This window comes from Podarcis erhardii, assembly GCF_964252035.2.
Source record: "Podarcis erhardii genome assembly, chromosome: 17".
NCBI classification, from domain to species: Eukaryota; Metazoa; Chordata; class Lepidosauria; order Squamata; family Lacertidae; genus Podarcis; species Podarcis erhardii.
The window spans coordinates 3,331,949-3,346,223 of NC_138515.1; the positions used below are offsets into that span (position 1 = coordinate 3,331,949).

The 14,275-nt window shown below is 45.8% G+C and overlaps 1 protein-coding gene and 1 long non-coding RNA gene across 2 annotated transcripts; one reads left to right on the forward strand and one right to left on the reverse strand.

Moving 5' to 3' along the window:
• Positions 1-279: 279 nt before the first annotated feature.
• Positions 280-12,622, forward strand: ATP6AP1 (ATPase H+ transporting accessory protein 1). Its single transcript, XM_081845811.1, has 10 exons — positions 280-441; positions 3,868-3,994; positions 5,083-5,157; positions 7,344-7,537; positions 8,590-8,630; positions 9,084-9,169; positions 9,717-9,955; positions 10,758-10,805; positions 11,153-11,393; positions 11,737-12,622. The coding sequence occupies exons 1-10, from the start codon at positions 338-340 to the stop codon at positions 11,944-11,946; spliced, it is 1,365 nt and encodes a 454-aa protein (XP_081701937.1). The 5' UTR covers positions 280-337; the 3' UTR covers positions 11,947-12,622.
• On the reverse strand, positions 12,475-14,137 carry LOC309332696. The gene is made up of 2 exons (XR_014152297.1): positions 13,150-14,137; positions 12,475-12,869 (listed from the first exon to the last, which is right to left on the reverse strand). It is a non-coding gene; the product is annotated as an uncharacterized lncRNA (long non-coding RNA).
• Between the last annotated feature and the right edge of the window lie 138 nt (positions 14,138-14,275).

Here is a 14,275-nt window from a genome sequence, read left to right on the forward strand (position 1 = left end):
TCAACCTGGGAGGTGGCCGAGGCCTGCGTCACTGCGGCCAAAGCTGGCGAAGCGCCCCTGAGGGTGGGCCGAGCCAAACGCGCGACAGCGGACGGGACTGAATCCGCGGAGCTGCGGGTTTCGCCGATCAGGGGCGAGCGAGAAGGGCAGGAAGTGGGAGGCCGGGCGGCGGAGGAGGAAACAGCGCGGAGCAGGCGGCTCCCATTGGCTGCCGCGGGTCCCGCCTCGCGCCCTGACTGGCTGCCTCCCCGGCCTCGCTTCCCCCGGCGTCCTGATTGGCTGGGGCGCGCAGGGGAAGCGTTGCTGCTGGAAGGAGCAAGGAAGCAGGGAAGGCAAGATGGCGGTGCGGGAGGCGGCCGGGCTTCTTCTTCTGCTGGCGCTGCTGGGTCCGGTGTCCGCGCAGACAGGGCAGGTGCCCTTGGTGGCTTGGTCCAGCCGCAGGTAGGTGGGCGGCCCTGGGCTGGGGGGGGGGGAGGCGCGGTGAGGCCCGCTTCGGCTGGGGCCAGATCCGCAGACGGCTTGATGCGCACGGGCAGCGCGCCTGTTTCTCTGAATGTAGTGGTTCTCCAAGGGGGGAAGATTCAAGGGCAAACACTATATTTTGGGAATCATGGAATTGCAGAGTTGGAAGGGACCGCGAGGGTCATCTAGTCCGGCCTCCTGCAGTGCAGGAATCCTTTCCCCACAAACCCTGAGTTGAAGCGTCTCATGCTCTGCTTAATGTAATGATTCGTGTTCTTATGTAGCTGCATTGTTTTGTACTCTCTAGATGTCCCATGATCATAGTATAAAGCAGTTGTGTTCTGTGTTATAAATCAAGCACTGCCAGGAGTTGTTTGCTTTTGTTTTCCAATGTATTCGGTGTGCCACAAGTAAATTTTTATTCTGAAAGCAAATGTATGGCCCAGACAAGAAAAGCTTGAGAAGCACTGACCACTTCAGTTGCTCTGGGTTGCCCTTGTTCACACTAGTGGCTTCAGGGATTGAAAGTGTGCTGCACTGCGCTTGGAAACACAACACAAATGAATGTTTGCAAAGGTGTTGTTGTCTGGCAGGTTTGTTCATGAGCTGCGTTGAGTGCAGAGTTTGGTGGCTTTTCTGATTGATTGGTTCACTTATATTCCGCTTTCCCATAATGAGCTGCACCGAAATCTAGGTTTAGGTACATAAATGCATTGCAAAACCAGAGTTAGCCAACAGTAAAATTTCTGGTACTGGACAGCATGAAACATTCTTCTGTTCTCATCACAGAGAGGGGTGGTTGATGTGTGAGTTTGTAACTCAAGAATGACAGGTTGGGGCTTTCTTCTGTGTATGTGGTGGGTTATGGAACTAGCCTTGCAATATAGTGAGGTCAATGGGTTGCTGGGTACTGTGATGTCTACTGGAGAGTAAGAATAGAAATGCACACTCCTAGGGTAGGGTGAAAGGCTGGTTCTAGGGCTCTTGGCATGGCAGTGAGGAACTAGGGTGGACCATTGGGTTGCCGTTGCCTTGTTCATTGAAGTGTGTTCTTATCAGCCCAGCCATAGGGACAAGCAAGGTTTAAATGCTAAAAGGGGAAAGAGCCAATTCTAATTTGCTTCCTAGTTTGTCCTTTGGCCATCTGGAGAAGGCTGTCAGTCTCACAACTGCTTTATAGTGGCAAAAATGTTTGCTAGTTCTAAATACGTGTGGCCAGGGATTGTAGTGAATCCCAGCTTTTAAAGTCTCTAGACACATTTGTAATTAAGAATCATAATTGTATTTGAGCATATTGCTATTCCCTCACACACTCCAAAAGCATAATGTAGCAAATGCGTTATAAAATAGGGCAACTGAGCAACTCATAGTTAGAAAAACAGCTGCAGATTGGTCTTCATTTAGCACTTTTAGCACTGCAGGCTCACAATAATAATGATGATGATTATGATTATTACTGTTATTTTAAAGATTTCTTATCTGCCTTTCACTGCAAGATCCCAAGACCCCTAATGACAATACAATATACAATTATGAAAACAGATAAAACAGTTACAATGATAAAACAAGTAAAACCATTCCAAATGTAACAGAATTTATTGTATAAATTCAAAAAAGGGTGTGTACCACAAAACAAAATACTTGAATTGTCAAAGTATGGAAGGGACAGGAAAGAGCAACATACAGATAATGGCAGGATCCCACCTTTGGGGAAAGTTGTTCATAAATCATGTCTTGCATCAAAGGTGGCAAAGAGGCTACCTGAGCTGACACTGGATTGGCAGGGTATTGGTTCACGTGTGATGTGTTTGCTTTCCCAAAGTAGTGCTGTACAGCTGATCTTTATATGGTACATGAAATCAAGTCTCGTTGAATTGAGTGTGGCTTAGTTGCAGCTAAGTGGGTATAGGACTACATACAGCTTTGGTATAATACTCCTACTTAGCACCTAAAGGTAAATTTGTTTTCCTTGGTGTCCCTCCTCATTTCACACGATGCTGATTTAATCTTCCCCTGTTTCGCTTCATTTTGACCTCCTGACACCTATATCTTTGATATTTTCTGACTCTCTTTATTTTTCTCTTTTCCCTGGCAAGGGGGAAGCTACAGTTCTAAAGTGAGAAATTGTATTGGAGGTGGAATTGAGATTTTAATAAGGCTTCTTTGGACTGCCCTGAGCTCAGTGTGGCTCTCTCCAGATATTATGGACTACAACTCCTATCAGCCCCAGCCAGCATGGGTATTGTACTCCAAATCATTTGGAGGGCACTAGACTGTGGAAGGTTGCCTCAGGCAATAGACTTGGATGGGGATGAACAACCCATGGTCAGTTGACCAGAGTTTGATTAAGACTGTGCAAGTGCAGAAGTGTTTGTGTCCTTGAAACATTTAGCAACCAACCTGGTGTGGGTGTGAGAAGGATTGGCATTTGGTTTTCCTACCACCACCACCCTTTTTAAGTAGAATCCAGGTTTTAAAGAAGATATTTGATACTGCACTGTCTTGTTCCTCCTCAGAATTGTGTGGTTTGTTCTCATTTTTTAGTTGTAGAAGCTAACAATGGTGATTTCCCCACTGAGAATATGGTTGACCCCAGCCTGCACATGGCACATAACTTTGAACACTAAGGCCCCATCTGCACTATACATTTAAAGCAGCATCAAAACCATTGGAGCTTCTCACAGAGCATCCTGGGAGCTGCAGTTTGTAAAGCATGTTGAGGGTTGTTTGGATACACACACAAACCCCCATTTCTTTTACAGAGCTCCAATTCTCAAAGTGGTTTAGCAGTCAATCCCTCTTTTCGGAGAACTCTGTAAACATTTACTAGGATGCTTTGGGGGGGAAGCCATGACTGTTTAAAGCAGTATGATATTGCTTTAAATGTCCAGCAGAGTGTAGATGGGACCTGAGTTGGCCTCATCAGCAGCCATATAGTGAACACAAACCTTCATTGGGTTTCTTTGCCCTTTGTTTTCTAATGGGTGAAGTAGCCCTTCAGTCCTCATAAAACAGACAAATATACAGTTGTACCTTGGATCCCGAACGCCCTGGAACTCGGGTGTTTTGGCTCCCAAACGCTGCAAACCCAGAAGTGATTGTTCCAAAAGAAGTGAACATTCTTTTGGAATCCAAACGTCTGATAGGGCTTCCATGGCTTCTGATTGGCTGCATTGAGTTGCATTGATTGAGCTTCCTGCAGCCAGTCAGAAGCTGTGGTTTGGTTTTCAAACGTTTTGGAAGTCCAAGGTACGACTGTATTCCTATCTGCTACTCTAAGAGTAGGGAGATGGCACCTGTGAAATAAAAGACAATCTACACAATCACAACTGCTCTTTTTATGACCCCGTTTCTGTGTCTATCCCTTTCTCACTGTGTGTGTCTCTCTTCCTTTTGTGAATACAGCTCCTTATGGTCTCCCTTGGCAGTACCACATGAGGGCCATGTGGTGACAGAAACTCAGCTTGCAGCTTTACTGGACTCTGCCCTAGACGGTGGACCTCACAACGTGCTGCTGTTCCTTCAGGAGAAAGTGAGTCTGGCCCCTGGCAGAACTCTTTGCTGAGGTCACAAATGCACCACAGATGCAGACCTTCAGTGAAAAGTTTTCCTTCCTAAGGAACCCTGGGGTTTGTTGTGACAGTGCTGAGAGTTTGTAGAATTATGGAGGTCATTTAGCTCAAACCTGTGCTCAGTGTACGCTGTGCAGTGCAGGAGGCAATAGCAGCATTCCTGGCAGATGGCCAACCAGCTTCTGCTTAAATAGCTCTCACCAATAGGAAGTTTCTTCCGCTATTTAGTCAAAATCTGCTTCCCTGCAATTTCCGCCCATATCTTCTAGTCCTGTTCTCTTGACAGCAGAGAACAAGTTTGCTTCATCTTCTGCATGACACCCCTTCAGATATTTGGAGACCACTGTCATGTTTCCCCTTAATCTCCTCTTCTTCAAGTTAAACACGCTTGGCTCTTTTATGGTTGGGAGCCATTAACTGGCTTGGCAGTTTTCAATTAATTCACTTTTTACTGCAGGCATACCCTTCAGCCACCTCTCCCCCACTTAATCTAGTTCATATTTCAGAGGTCGGAATTATCTTCTGGAAATGGCCTTTTTTTCAACAGCATAATTCAATAATTGTCCAAAGGGCTGTTTCCACCCATTTCATCCATTTGGAGCTTGAGCAGAAAGAGGTGCTTGTAGTCTTTTCAGAGCTTGTACAGCATAAAGGAGAAGAAACTTTTTTCTGCTGGTCATGTGAATTGGGTGTCTCATGACTCTCTATTTATCACTTCCTCATTCCATTTATCACCCCCCCCCTCTCTTTGCTAGTTCCTCTGATGATGAATTGTGGCTAGGCTGTTTTTTGCATCTAATGTTTGTTAACATGATTGGGGGGAAATATAAGATGGAGGCTGGAGAAGCTAGGCTGCTTCTAATCTGGAGGGTTTGGGAGCCTGCAGAGTGCTTCCTGTCAAAAGCTGCTCCTAGTTTTTTCTTTATTCTGTGTGTTTGAACAACAATTGGAATGAAAAAATATTTTTAAACACAATACAAAAGCATCACTGTGAAACATTAAAAACTGTACTTTTAAAAAGGTTTTAAAAATCAATCTTCTCTCCCAGCTCAGTGTTGAGGATTTCACAGCCTATGGAGGGGTTTTTGGAAACAAGCCAGACAGTGCCTTCCCCAATCTGGAGGTAAGTGAGAAATGGGGAGCTGTACTTTAGACAAGTTGCCGGTGTCTCTCCCTGCTGTTATATATACGTCTATACTTTTGATGGGCCACTGCGCTGCACTGCAGTGCTGTGTCAAGAACATATATAAAAAAGAGGAACTTTAAGAGCAATTGTAAATTCAAGTTCTGGTACAGCTAACAAGGGTTGTGCTTTTCCCATTCCTCCTCTTTCCATGGTCTGCAGTGTAAGATGGAGCATCTCGCTCTGCTCTTTGATCCTCTGTTGGTATACGGGCCCTTCAGATGTTGTTAGGCTCCAGCTGCCATCAGCTCCAGCTAGCATGGCCAGTAGAGAGGGATAATGGGCTTTGTAGTCCATCAACATGTTAAGGGACACATGTTCCTCTTCCTTAGGTTGCAGCAATCTTTATCAACTTTGGGTCCCCAAATGTTGGACTGCGACTCTCATCATCCCTAGCCAGCAGGACCAGTGGTCAGGGAAGATGGGGGTTGTAGTACAGCAACATCTTGGGACCCAAGGTTGAGAAAGGCTGGATTAGAGGATAAAGTGAAGAAAAATAACTTGAGCTGGGGGGTGGGGAAGAAACTTGCATCCTTGGACAAAATGAGGAATAAAACTTTGATTATACTTTATTCTAGCTACAACGTTAACAAGCTCTAACCAAGTTTTGTATTGGCTAGAATTGGAAGATGCCAACAGTTGGGTGTAGGTCTGAGGAAAAAATTAAATACATGTACATTTCCTCTCTGTACCATTCACCTCTCTTCTGAATTAAATAAAAGAGAAAACAACAATAACTTGTTTCTAAGCTGTCAGAGGCTTTGCTGGATATTGGCTCTTCCAAAGAACCCAAGGTGTGTGAGAAACCTAAATAAATTATATTTTTGGAAAGGAAATTACAAATTGAAATATAAAGGAAACATAGAATACCCTGCCAAAGATGCTCAATATTTTTCATCCGGGTAAGATTCTGAAATGCTTCAAAGTGTGTTGCACAAAACCTAACTCCTGGCTTTAGAGAAGTTCTTTCTAGAGATGGAAATGATTCATAGTCGTATGGAATTATGTCCTTGGAAACAGTGAAACAGCCAGTGCATGAATTGAGCATCACATGCATTGGTCAGGGAAACACTACCTTCTTTTTAGAAACTGTTTTAAAAATTACTTTATGCTAGGAATCAGAAGATTGTCATGCTGGCCTTTAGTAGTTCACCTGGCTCAAGCCTCCACGGTCATCTAGCAGCAGCCGTTCTATCAGACAATAGCAGAGGGAGAGATGGGAATGCAGGGCCTCTCCATTGACTTGGCTGAAAGACTTAGCAGTTTCTGGCTCCTTCTCTGCTTGAGCTCGTTCCAGTCTAGCTAGTTGTTTCAAAAAATTCTGTAACTAAGAACTAGTGCCTAAATTTGCTTCTCCCACTCGCCAATCCCTTTTTCCTTTTGTGCTGACTTCTAAATTGTAAGCCTGAAGGCAGGGACTGTCTTTATTATTGAGATATGTAAGCCCCCCTAGGATTCCTTTCCTTTACGATGGAGAGCAGGATAAAAATACTGCAAATCTGCAGTGTAATGCCAAATTCTCATCCTGCAAGTACTACGTCTATGAAATAACACCTCTGTCTCCCTTACCAACCTGCCCGCTGTTTTTATGTTTTTAAACTGCTGTTGCTGGGGGAAGAAGCCGCCTGGAAGCATTCTTAGAAGGGTGCATAAACTTGATCAAAGGAGAAGCAGTGTGTATGTTTCCTACTATATGTTCAGAACATGGACTAAGTTCATTCTGGAAATTCCAACCCTTTTCATCAAGCAAGATGGACATGTCTGGATTTAAACGGCTGCTGGATTTCTTATGCAATGCAAATGTATATCTGTGTCTTTACTGCAAACTGTCTGTGGTTCATTAGTGTACCTTTTGTGGCCACACAGAATTTTAGATGCCTTGCAAGTGGGGGGCATTGACAATAAGCCTTCTCAACACACAGCTTTCTTGTTCAACACATTGTACATTTTCAGAAAGTTGCATGTCTCAGAATGAGCTCTGAATTCCATCCACAGCCGTGTGGCAATTGATGATGGGTGTTGTTGTCCAACATTATCTGGAAAGCACCAGGCTGGGGCAGGCATGCTGTTTGCCTTAGGAAATCCTATGGCTCTGGCTCTAACTCTTAACCGTGTCTTTTTGACAGAATGCGCTTGGTGCCGCTCCGTCGTCGTTGGTGCTTCCATCTGTGGATTGGTTTGCAGCCAGTGCTGTCCCCGCCTTCTTGAAGGCCAAGCTGGGCATATCCCCTCTTCACGTCGATCAGAACACCCTGCAGGAGCTGCGGCTCAACGCCAGCCTGCCAGCCCTGCTGTTGATACGACTGCCGTATGCCACGGGGTTTGTAACCAGCTCCATAGTACATTTCCTTACGTTGCCAAGGAGCCACATGGCACTGGATGCAAAGTGGAATCTTCTGCCTGCCCCACGACAATGCCCCCCCTGCAGGTCTGGGCCCCCTCCATGCCCCCACTATCATGCCTGCGCTACTGCCAGCCCCATCACCACAACTGTACCCGTGGCTGCGTTGCTGCCACAATGCAACAGCAGCGGTAAGTGTGCAATGGTGAAGGCATTGGGGCCATGTTAGCAGTGCAGATAAAGTCCTGGTGGGGCTGGCAGCAGCACAGCGATGTGGGCAGATCTTATGACTGAAGCAAATTGCTTTACCTCCCCTAATGCATGAGCTGCCCTGGTGTATTCCTGTGTCTGTGAGGTTAACTTCCAAGGAACAGAGCATGCTGTTTAGCATGAAATTTAACATTCTGAGAAACTTACCCTATTTTAACTTTGAAAGAGCAAGTTTCCAGCTCTCACGGTTGACACCCCTTGGTACCCCAAGATCTTAATGTTTTCAGCCTGTCCTGCCGTACCTGGTCTTTCTAGCCTGCTATTGCTTGGCACTTGTACTTTCCTGTTCTTATAGGGTATGTGGACACATCCCTCATTTTCTGCTTCAGAACTCCCTGTTTGCAAGTGTATATTATACTTCCCTTAGCACAGCCTTCTCCATCCTGCTACCCTCCAGAGGTTGTTGTACTACAACTCCCACCATGCCTGATGGTTAGCCATGTTGGCTGGGGCTGATGAGGATTGTAGCCTAAAGCATCTGGAGGGCATCAAGTCAAGAATGGCTGCCCTGGTGTTCCAAACAAACCCATCAGTCCGCTGCATGGTCTTAAAATGTACATTCAGTTGCCAAGGTTGTGGACTCTCTTCTATCTCAGATAATTAATTGTACATGGAGAGGCAATATCGTCACAGATGCTATTGAACTAATGACAAAAACCTGTCCCACCGGCTAGGATGGCATTGATGACATTTCCTATATAAAGAAGATAACAGAACTTATTTCTCTCTCTCTCTCTCTCTCCTCATCCCCCACCTTCCAGCTCTAGTCTCATGGCCCCAAAGGAAGTTCTAACCAGCAATGGTGAGCATTGTGGAGCAGGGTTGTTTGGAAACTTTTAGGAAGGGTCTGAGATTGGGTTGAGAGGTCGCTGCTTGGAACGTCTGGCCTTGCATTTAGCTTTCTGGGTGGGTATTTGTTGCCTCGCAGTTTGAGGTCTTAGGCTCCCTCAGGAAGAAGGGCAGGATATAAGTTCAGTAAATAGAGAGTGGGGGAGCAACTACAATCTGCGTATTTCTCTGTGAATTAATGCATACAAATGAGCCATAGCTATAAAGTGACTGTTGTACTCTGAGAAGGGACACCAGTCTTATAGGAAAGCCAGGAAGTTTGGTGCATTTATAAATGAGGCTGGATTCTTAGGATACAAGTAGTGCTGCTTAGGACTGAAGTCTTTTCATGGGCTTGTGCTTTCGTAAGCGGGAGTCTCTGGCCTTTGGAGAGTTTCTCTTTCTAAAACAAGATTTCTCCTTGCAGATGAAATCCTTGGACAAGTTTTGAGTGCTCTTCAGTCGGAGGACATCCCCTACACGGCCATCCTGACTGCTTTGCGGCCCTCACGGGTACATGGCTCTTTAGATTCCTAGCCTACCTTGGTTAGATACCTGCTCTGAGTGTTCCTCCATTCCTGGGAATGTCCTTTCATCTCATTAACTTCCATTTATGCCCTGCCTTTAGGCCCCCAAACATGGTTCCCAAGGCAGGCACATTAATAGGATGCAAGCACTTGAGAACAATTAAAATACAGTAAACTAAAAATACATTAAGATAGTTCTAAAACCAGCAGGATTATCCAAACACTCTTTAAAAACATAGTGTGTTTTGTTGTGTTTTTTTGCTAAGAAAGCCAACACTATAGGAACTTGGTTAGCTTTTAGGGCAAGTTTTCCAGGGAACCGGTGCCATTACTGAGCGGGCCCTGCTGTGTTTGGCTACCACAATGACTACGGATAGCCATGGCTCTTAAAGCAACGCATCCTGATCTTTTCTAAGCAAAGCAAGAGGTGGTGGGGAAGGGAGGCTCATTTGGGGGAGGCACTTAGAATTTGAAGCATAGGCTCTCTGAAGCCTCTCAATCCCATTTTACTGCCCTATTTTCTCCCTCTCCAGGTTGTTCGAGATATCTCTGATTTGGTTCCTGAGAGGCTGGGTCGGCAGCTGCTCCAGAAGGAAACTGTGGCTGCACCACTTCGGTTCCCTGTCACTGGGACCCCACAGATACTCTTCTGGGCCAGCAACTTCTCTGTGGCTTTTAATGGCACAACATGGCATGATCTTACTAACCTCACATTTGGAGAGCAACGCTCTGTCAATGTGGACGAGTCAAAGTGGACGCCTAATGCTTCTGAGTGAGTTGAGGGCTGGCAAAGGATCTGAGATCAGGTGCATGATGGATGGTAGGAATGAAGAAGAGAGGGCTTGAGGCAAAAGCAGAGGCTGGGACAGTTGGGGAAAGCGGGTGGATGCAGTTAGGATGTTAGTTGCCAGTGGTGCTGAAGAGGACCAAATGTGTGTGCGCTAGACGAATGCCTCGCAAGACGAAAAACTTGCTAGACGAAAGGGTTTTCCGTTTTGGAGGTGCTTCGCAAGACGAATTTCCCTATGGGCTTGCTTTGCAAGACGAAAACGTCTTGCGAGTTTTTCCGACTTTCCCCCTCCCCCCTTTTTCTAAGTCGCTAAGCCACTAATAGCCGCTAAGCCGCTAATAGCGCTAAGCCGCTAATGGCCGTGCTTCGTAAGACGAAAAAATCGCAAGACGAAAAACCTCATGGAACGAATTATTTTCGTCTTGCAAGGCACCACTGTATCCATATAATTACTGACTGGTGCAGTTTTGCTGCTCTAGCCATGATGGGTGGGGTGGGGTGGGGTGTGGAAGTCCTGTCTCCAATCCATGAGGAGTCCTGCTCACCACTGTCTCTGGGTTCCTGGACGAGAACTCAGAATGCCTGCATTTCCCTGCAACTTGACTCTCTGTGGTCTTACGAACTAGAAACTGTGCTTAAACTACTCCCTCTTCTCACAAAATTGGTTAAGGGCTGAGGCAAGGCTATAGAAATGATGGGTGGGAAATGTTTTCCCAGGGCTATGCAGACTTGAGAGGATGTATATTGCGGGTTTTAACGCTTCTGTTTTCTTTCCACATTGTAGGTTGGTACTGAAATACTCAAATGTGGGTGGGTTTCCATTGAAAATCACGTAAGTATGATGGACCCAGCTCCTCAGAGTTTTTATGACATATATAACTACTTAGCAATTTATGCCTCCCTTTTTGAGTCTTAAGGTTATAAGCAGCCAGGTGGGCAACATTTAGTCAAAACTTAAAGAGGGGCTTAGAAGTCCCCAGTAAAAGGAGATGGGAGCTATTTCAGGGAGTAAGATGACAGAGCCCTGCCATTCCAAAGAGATTCTGCATTTGAAGTTTGAGAAATACTTCATGATTTGGGGTGGGGTGATGGGGGAGTCTAACTGGATTTTAGAGATCTGCTCCAGGTGACCTTACCAGCTGTTGGTCTTCACTTTCTTTGCACCCGTTCTTCTCTCAGGTTCCGCATGACGAACTTGCTGTACCCAGTTTCTGCACGGTACTGGTTTACCCTCCACAATGTGGAGCTGGTCAGGCCTCAGAACCCCCCAGCTCTCTTCAATGCCACCCAGATTGTGGCACCCAGCGATTATTCTTTTGCCTGCACCTATGTGGCCAGTCATCCAACAGCCTCGGAAGCCATGTTAATACCTAACAACAGTTTTGCTAGCCAGTGGAAGGTGCTTATGGTGAATTTTCAGGTATGTTGCAGTGGGAGCATATCATGTAGTAGTCTTTGTCAATAGTTTTTTTCCACTGCCCTGTTTTAGATCCTTTAGAAAGACAGTTCGTTGACAGTCTCCCTGTGATATACTGTTATGTACCCCCAACCTTGGATCAAGGCATTACAAGCTCTTCTAGCAATGGGAGATGTATGGGTATCTCTTTCTTTCTCTGAGAAAACCCTAAGGGACTCTTATACCCCCTCCCACAGCCTCTAAATTAGAACTAGGTTTCATCCTATGCTGTGTTGAGAATGTGTTGTGAGGTAGGGGATCACAAATCAGCCTCCATCACTAACGCATGAACTCTTTTCCCTTTTAGATCCAGAGCTATAATGTGACAGGTGAAAGATTTTCTTACGCCAGTGACTGTGCCGGCTTCTTCTCTCATGGAATCTGGATGGGGTTGCTGACCTCCCTGCTTCTTGTTGCCATTTTCACCTATGGCCTCCACATGGTCATGAGTCTCAAGACTATGGACCGTTTTGATGACCCCAAGGGACCTACCATATCTGTGCCCCAGACAGAGTAGGGGCCAGCTGATGTACTCCCTGCCCTGGGATCATTCTTACAGGGCTGGGTTTGTTCTGTTCATTCCATCTGTTGTCACATCTCCTTCCCCCCCACCTGCCCATCACAATGCATTAAACCCTATTGGTCCCAGTCCCTTAGCCTTTCTTCCTTCTACTTCTTTTTGCCCAATAGCTGCTTCTCTACTGACATTCCTTGGTCACTTCTTTTCTCTCCTTTGATTCTTTCTAGCTTCTCCAGCCTAAAGCATCCCAAGGGACATGATGTAAACAAGTGGGGAGGTGTAGTTTTACTATTGTATGGAAGTGCAAATCCTATGTCTATTGCAGCATCAAGGCTGTCTGCACTGAACTTTGCTTCAAGGATGCACTGCCATTCCCCTTCAGTTCTGTCCAGCGGGACAGAATTAGGCTTGCTTTCTGATGTACATCCTCTAAGTTTGTTGTGATGTTTAAAAGTTTCCTTACCTTGCCCCCTTCCCAAATCCTTGTTTGCAGCTGTATTATAAGTGCTCCCCTCCTTATTTATTTATGTGGTATCTGTGATTAATTCTGTTTACAGTGACTCAGTATTTGGGACACCATGCTATTCTTGATCAGGGTGGGTGGGGGCTTCCTTCCTGTGACCCCTTGCTGTTAAGTCAACTTGAACGATGTGAATAAAAGAGAGTTCTGGTGTGTGTCTGTCTGTGTCTAGCTCCTCTAGGAAACCCTGCAAGTGAAGAGATCCCGAAGCAGCTTTCTTTTGGGGTTGACCACTAGAAATGTCTTGCTACTCAGTGTGTAATCTTCCTATCTTTTCTCCCCCTTCCTGCCACCAGTGTCGTAGTCCAGTGATAAATGATCAACATTACTGGGCAGGCACACTGGCATTAGTGATTTTGGGGGTACTTTAAGGTATCATAATATATACATACAGTGGTGCCTCGCAAGATGAAAAGAATCCGTTCTGCGAGTCTCTTCGTCTAGCGGTTTTTTCGTCTTGCGAAGCAAGCCCATTAGCGGATTAGCGCTATTAGCGGCTAAGCGGGTAAGCGGCTTAGAAAAAGGGGGGGGGGAGTTGGAAAAACTCGCAAGACATTTTCGTCTTGCAAAGCAAGCCCATAGGGAAATTCGTCTTGCGAAGCACCTCCAAAACGGAAAACCCTTTCATCTAGTGAGTTTTTCGTCTTGCAAGACATTCGTCTTGCGGGGCACCACTGTACGTGTGTGCATACACACAAACAAACACACAGTAAGAATGTGTTTGTCTTCTATATGTTTCAGATCTTCAAAAGTATAAATATATTGTTCAGCAACTAGCATTAGCCTGGTGCCTCTAAACTTTTGCATCGTCATGATACCCAACTGGTATCAATAAATGTAAAGAACTAGACTTAACAAGGCATTCTCCTTCAGTTTAGATATGGCTGTGGGCTTTTACAGAAGGTAGGAAAAGGTTAGCTTCCTTACCAGTATAGAAAGGATAAAGTTTACTCATAATATAAAGTGGAGTGCTGTGTATTATTTAAATGCAACCCTATATCAGTTTTACAAGCAAAAGAAGAGTGGACTCTTATGAATCATTGTAACCCTAAATATATTTTGGGTATGTAAGTGGTCTGTGCACCTTACCATTTTCCAAATGAAAGATTCCACAGTATAATAAACGGCATGGTGAGCTACAAGGAAGGTCCACTTATCTAATACCTGTGATAGCCACTATTGGCAGGGAGTAGAGGGCTGGAGCCCCCAGGATGCTTATTTGAAGGTGGACCTGGCTAGGAAAATGATTGAATGCCAAGAAGAATTCGGCTGTTGTCCCTTTCTGTTTGTGTTGATTCGGAAGGAAGAATTATGACCATATAACTTTCCTCACTTTTGCAAAGCTGTGAGACGATCCTAACTACCCTGCCCTAAATTCTTTGTTAACAATACCGTGGAAAAGTAACAAGATCTCTATTCTCCATTGCACACCTCATGGGGGGGGGGCGGTTTAGCGGGCCGTCAAAGCCAGGAAAGTAGAGCAGCTGGGCCCGTTTTAAGGACAGGATTTCCCCGTCGCAGACCCAGATCCATAAAGGATAGCAGCGAGAAGACACTGAAATAGCACGCAACACTTGGACGCATAGGAGTCAACTCCTAGGGTCGTGGGGACGTCGACCCCGGCCCCCCAATAAAATATTTGAGGGGGCCTTTTATTCCTCCCCAAGTTGATGAGCACTGCCATTCAAATAGTGTGCGTGCCCCCCTACCTGCCCCCCCATATTTTATTCAAGTTGGCAGCCCCTCAAGTTGGCACCTTCCTCCCCCTCAGCGATGGGCGCCCACCCTGACCAAGAGGTTTCCTGA

What these genes read in the sequence shown, in the direction of transcription:
- ATP6AP1 (XM_081845811.1), top strand. Translation starts at nt 338, where the DNA reads ATGGCGGTGCGGGAGGCGGCCGGGCTTCTTCTTCTGCTGGCGCTGCTG. An exon ending in TGCTGTTCCTTCAGGAGAAA is followed by an intron (nt 3,995 to 5,082) that starts GTGAGTCTGGCC and finishes CTTCTCTCCCAG; the next exon opens with CTCAGTGTTGAGGATTTCAC. An exon ending in TGCTTATGGTGAATTTTCAG is followed by an intron (nt 11,394 to 11,736) that starts GTATGTTGCAGT and finishes TTTCCCTTTTAG; the next exon opens with ATCCAGAGCTATAATGTGAC.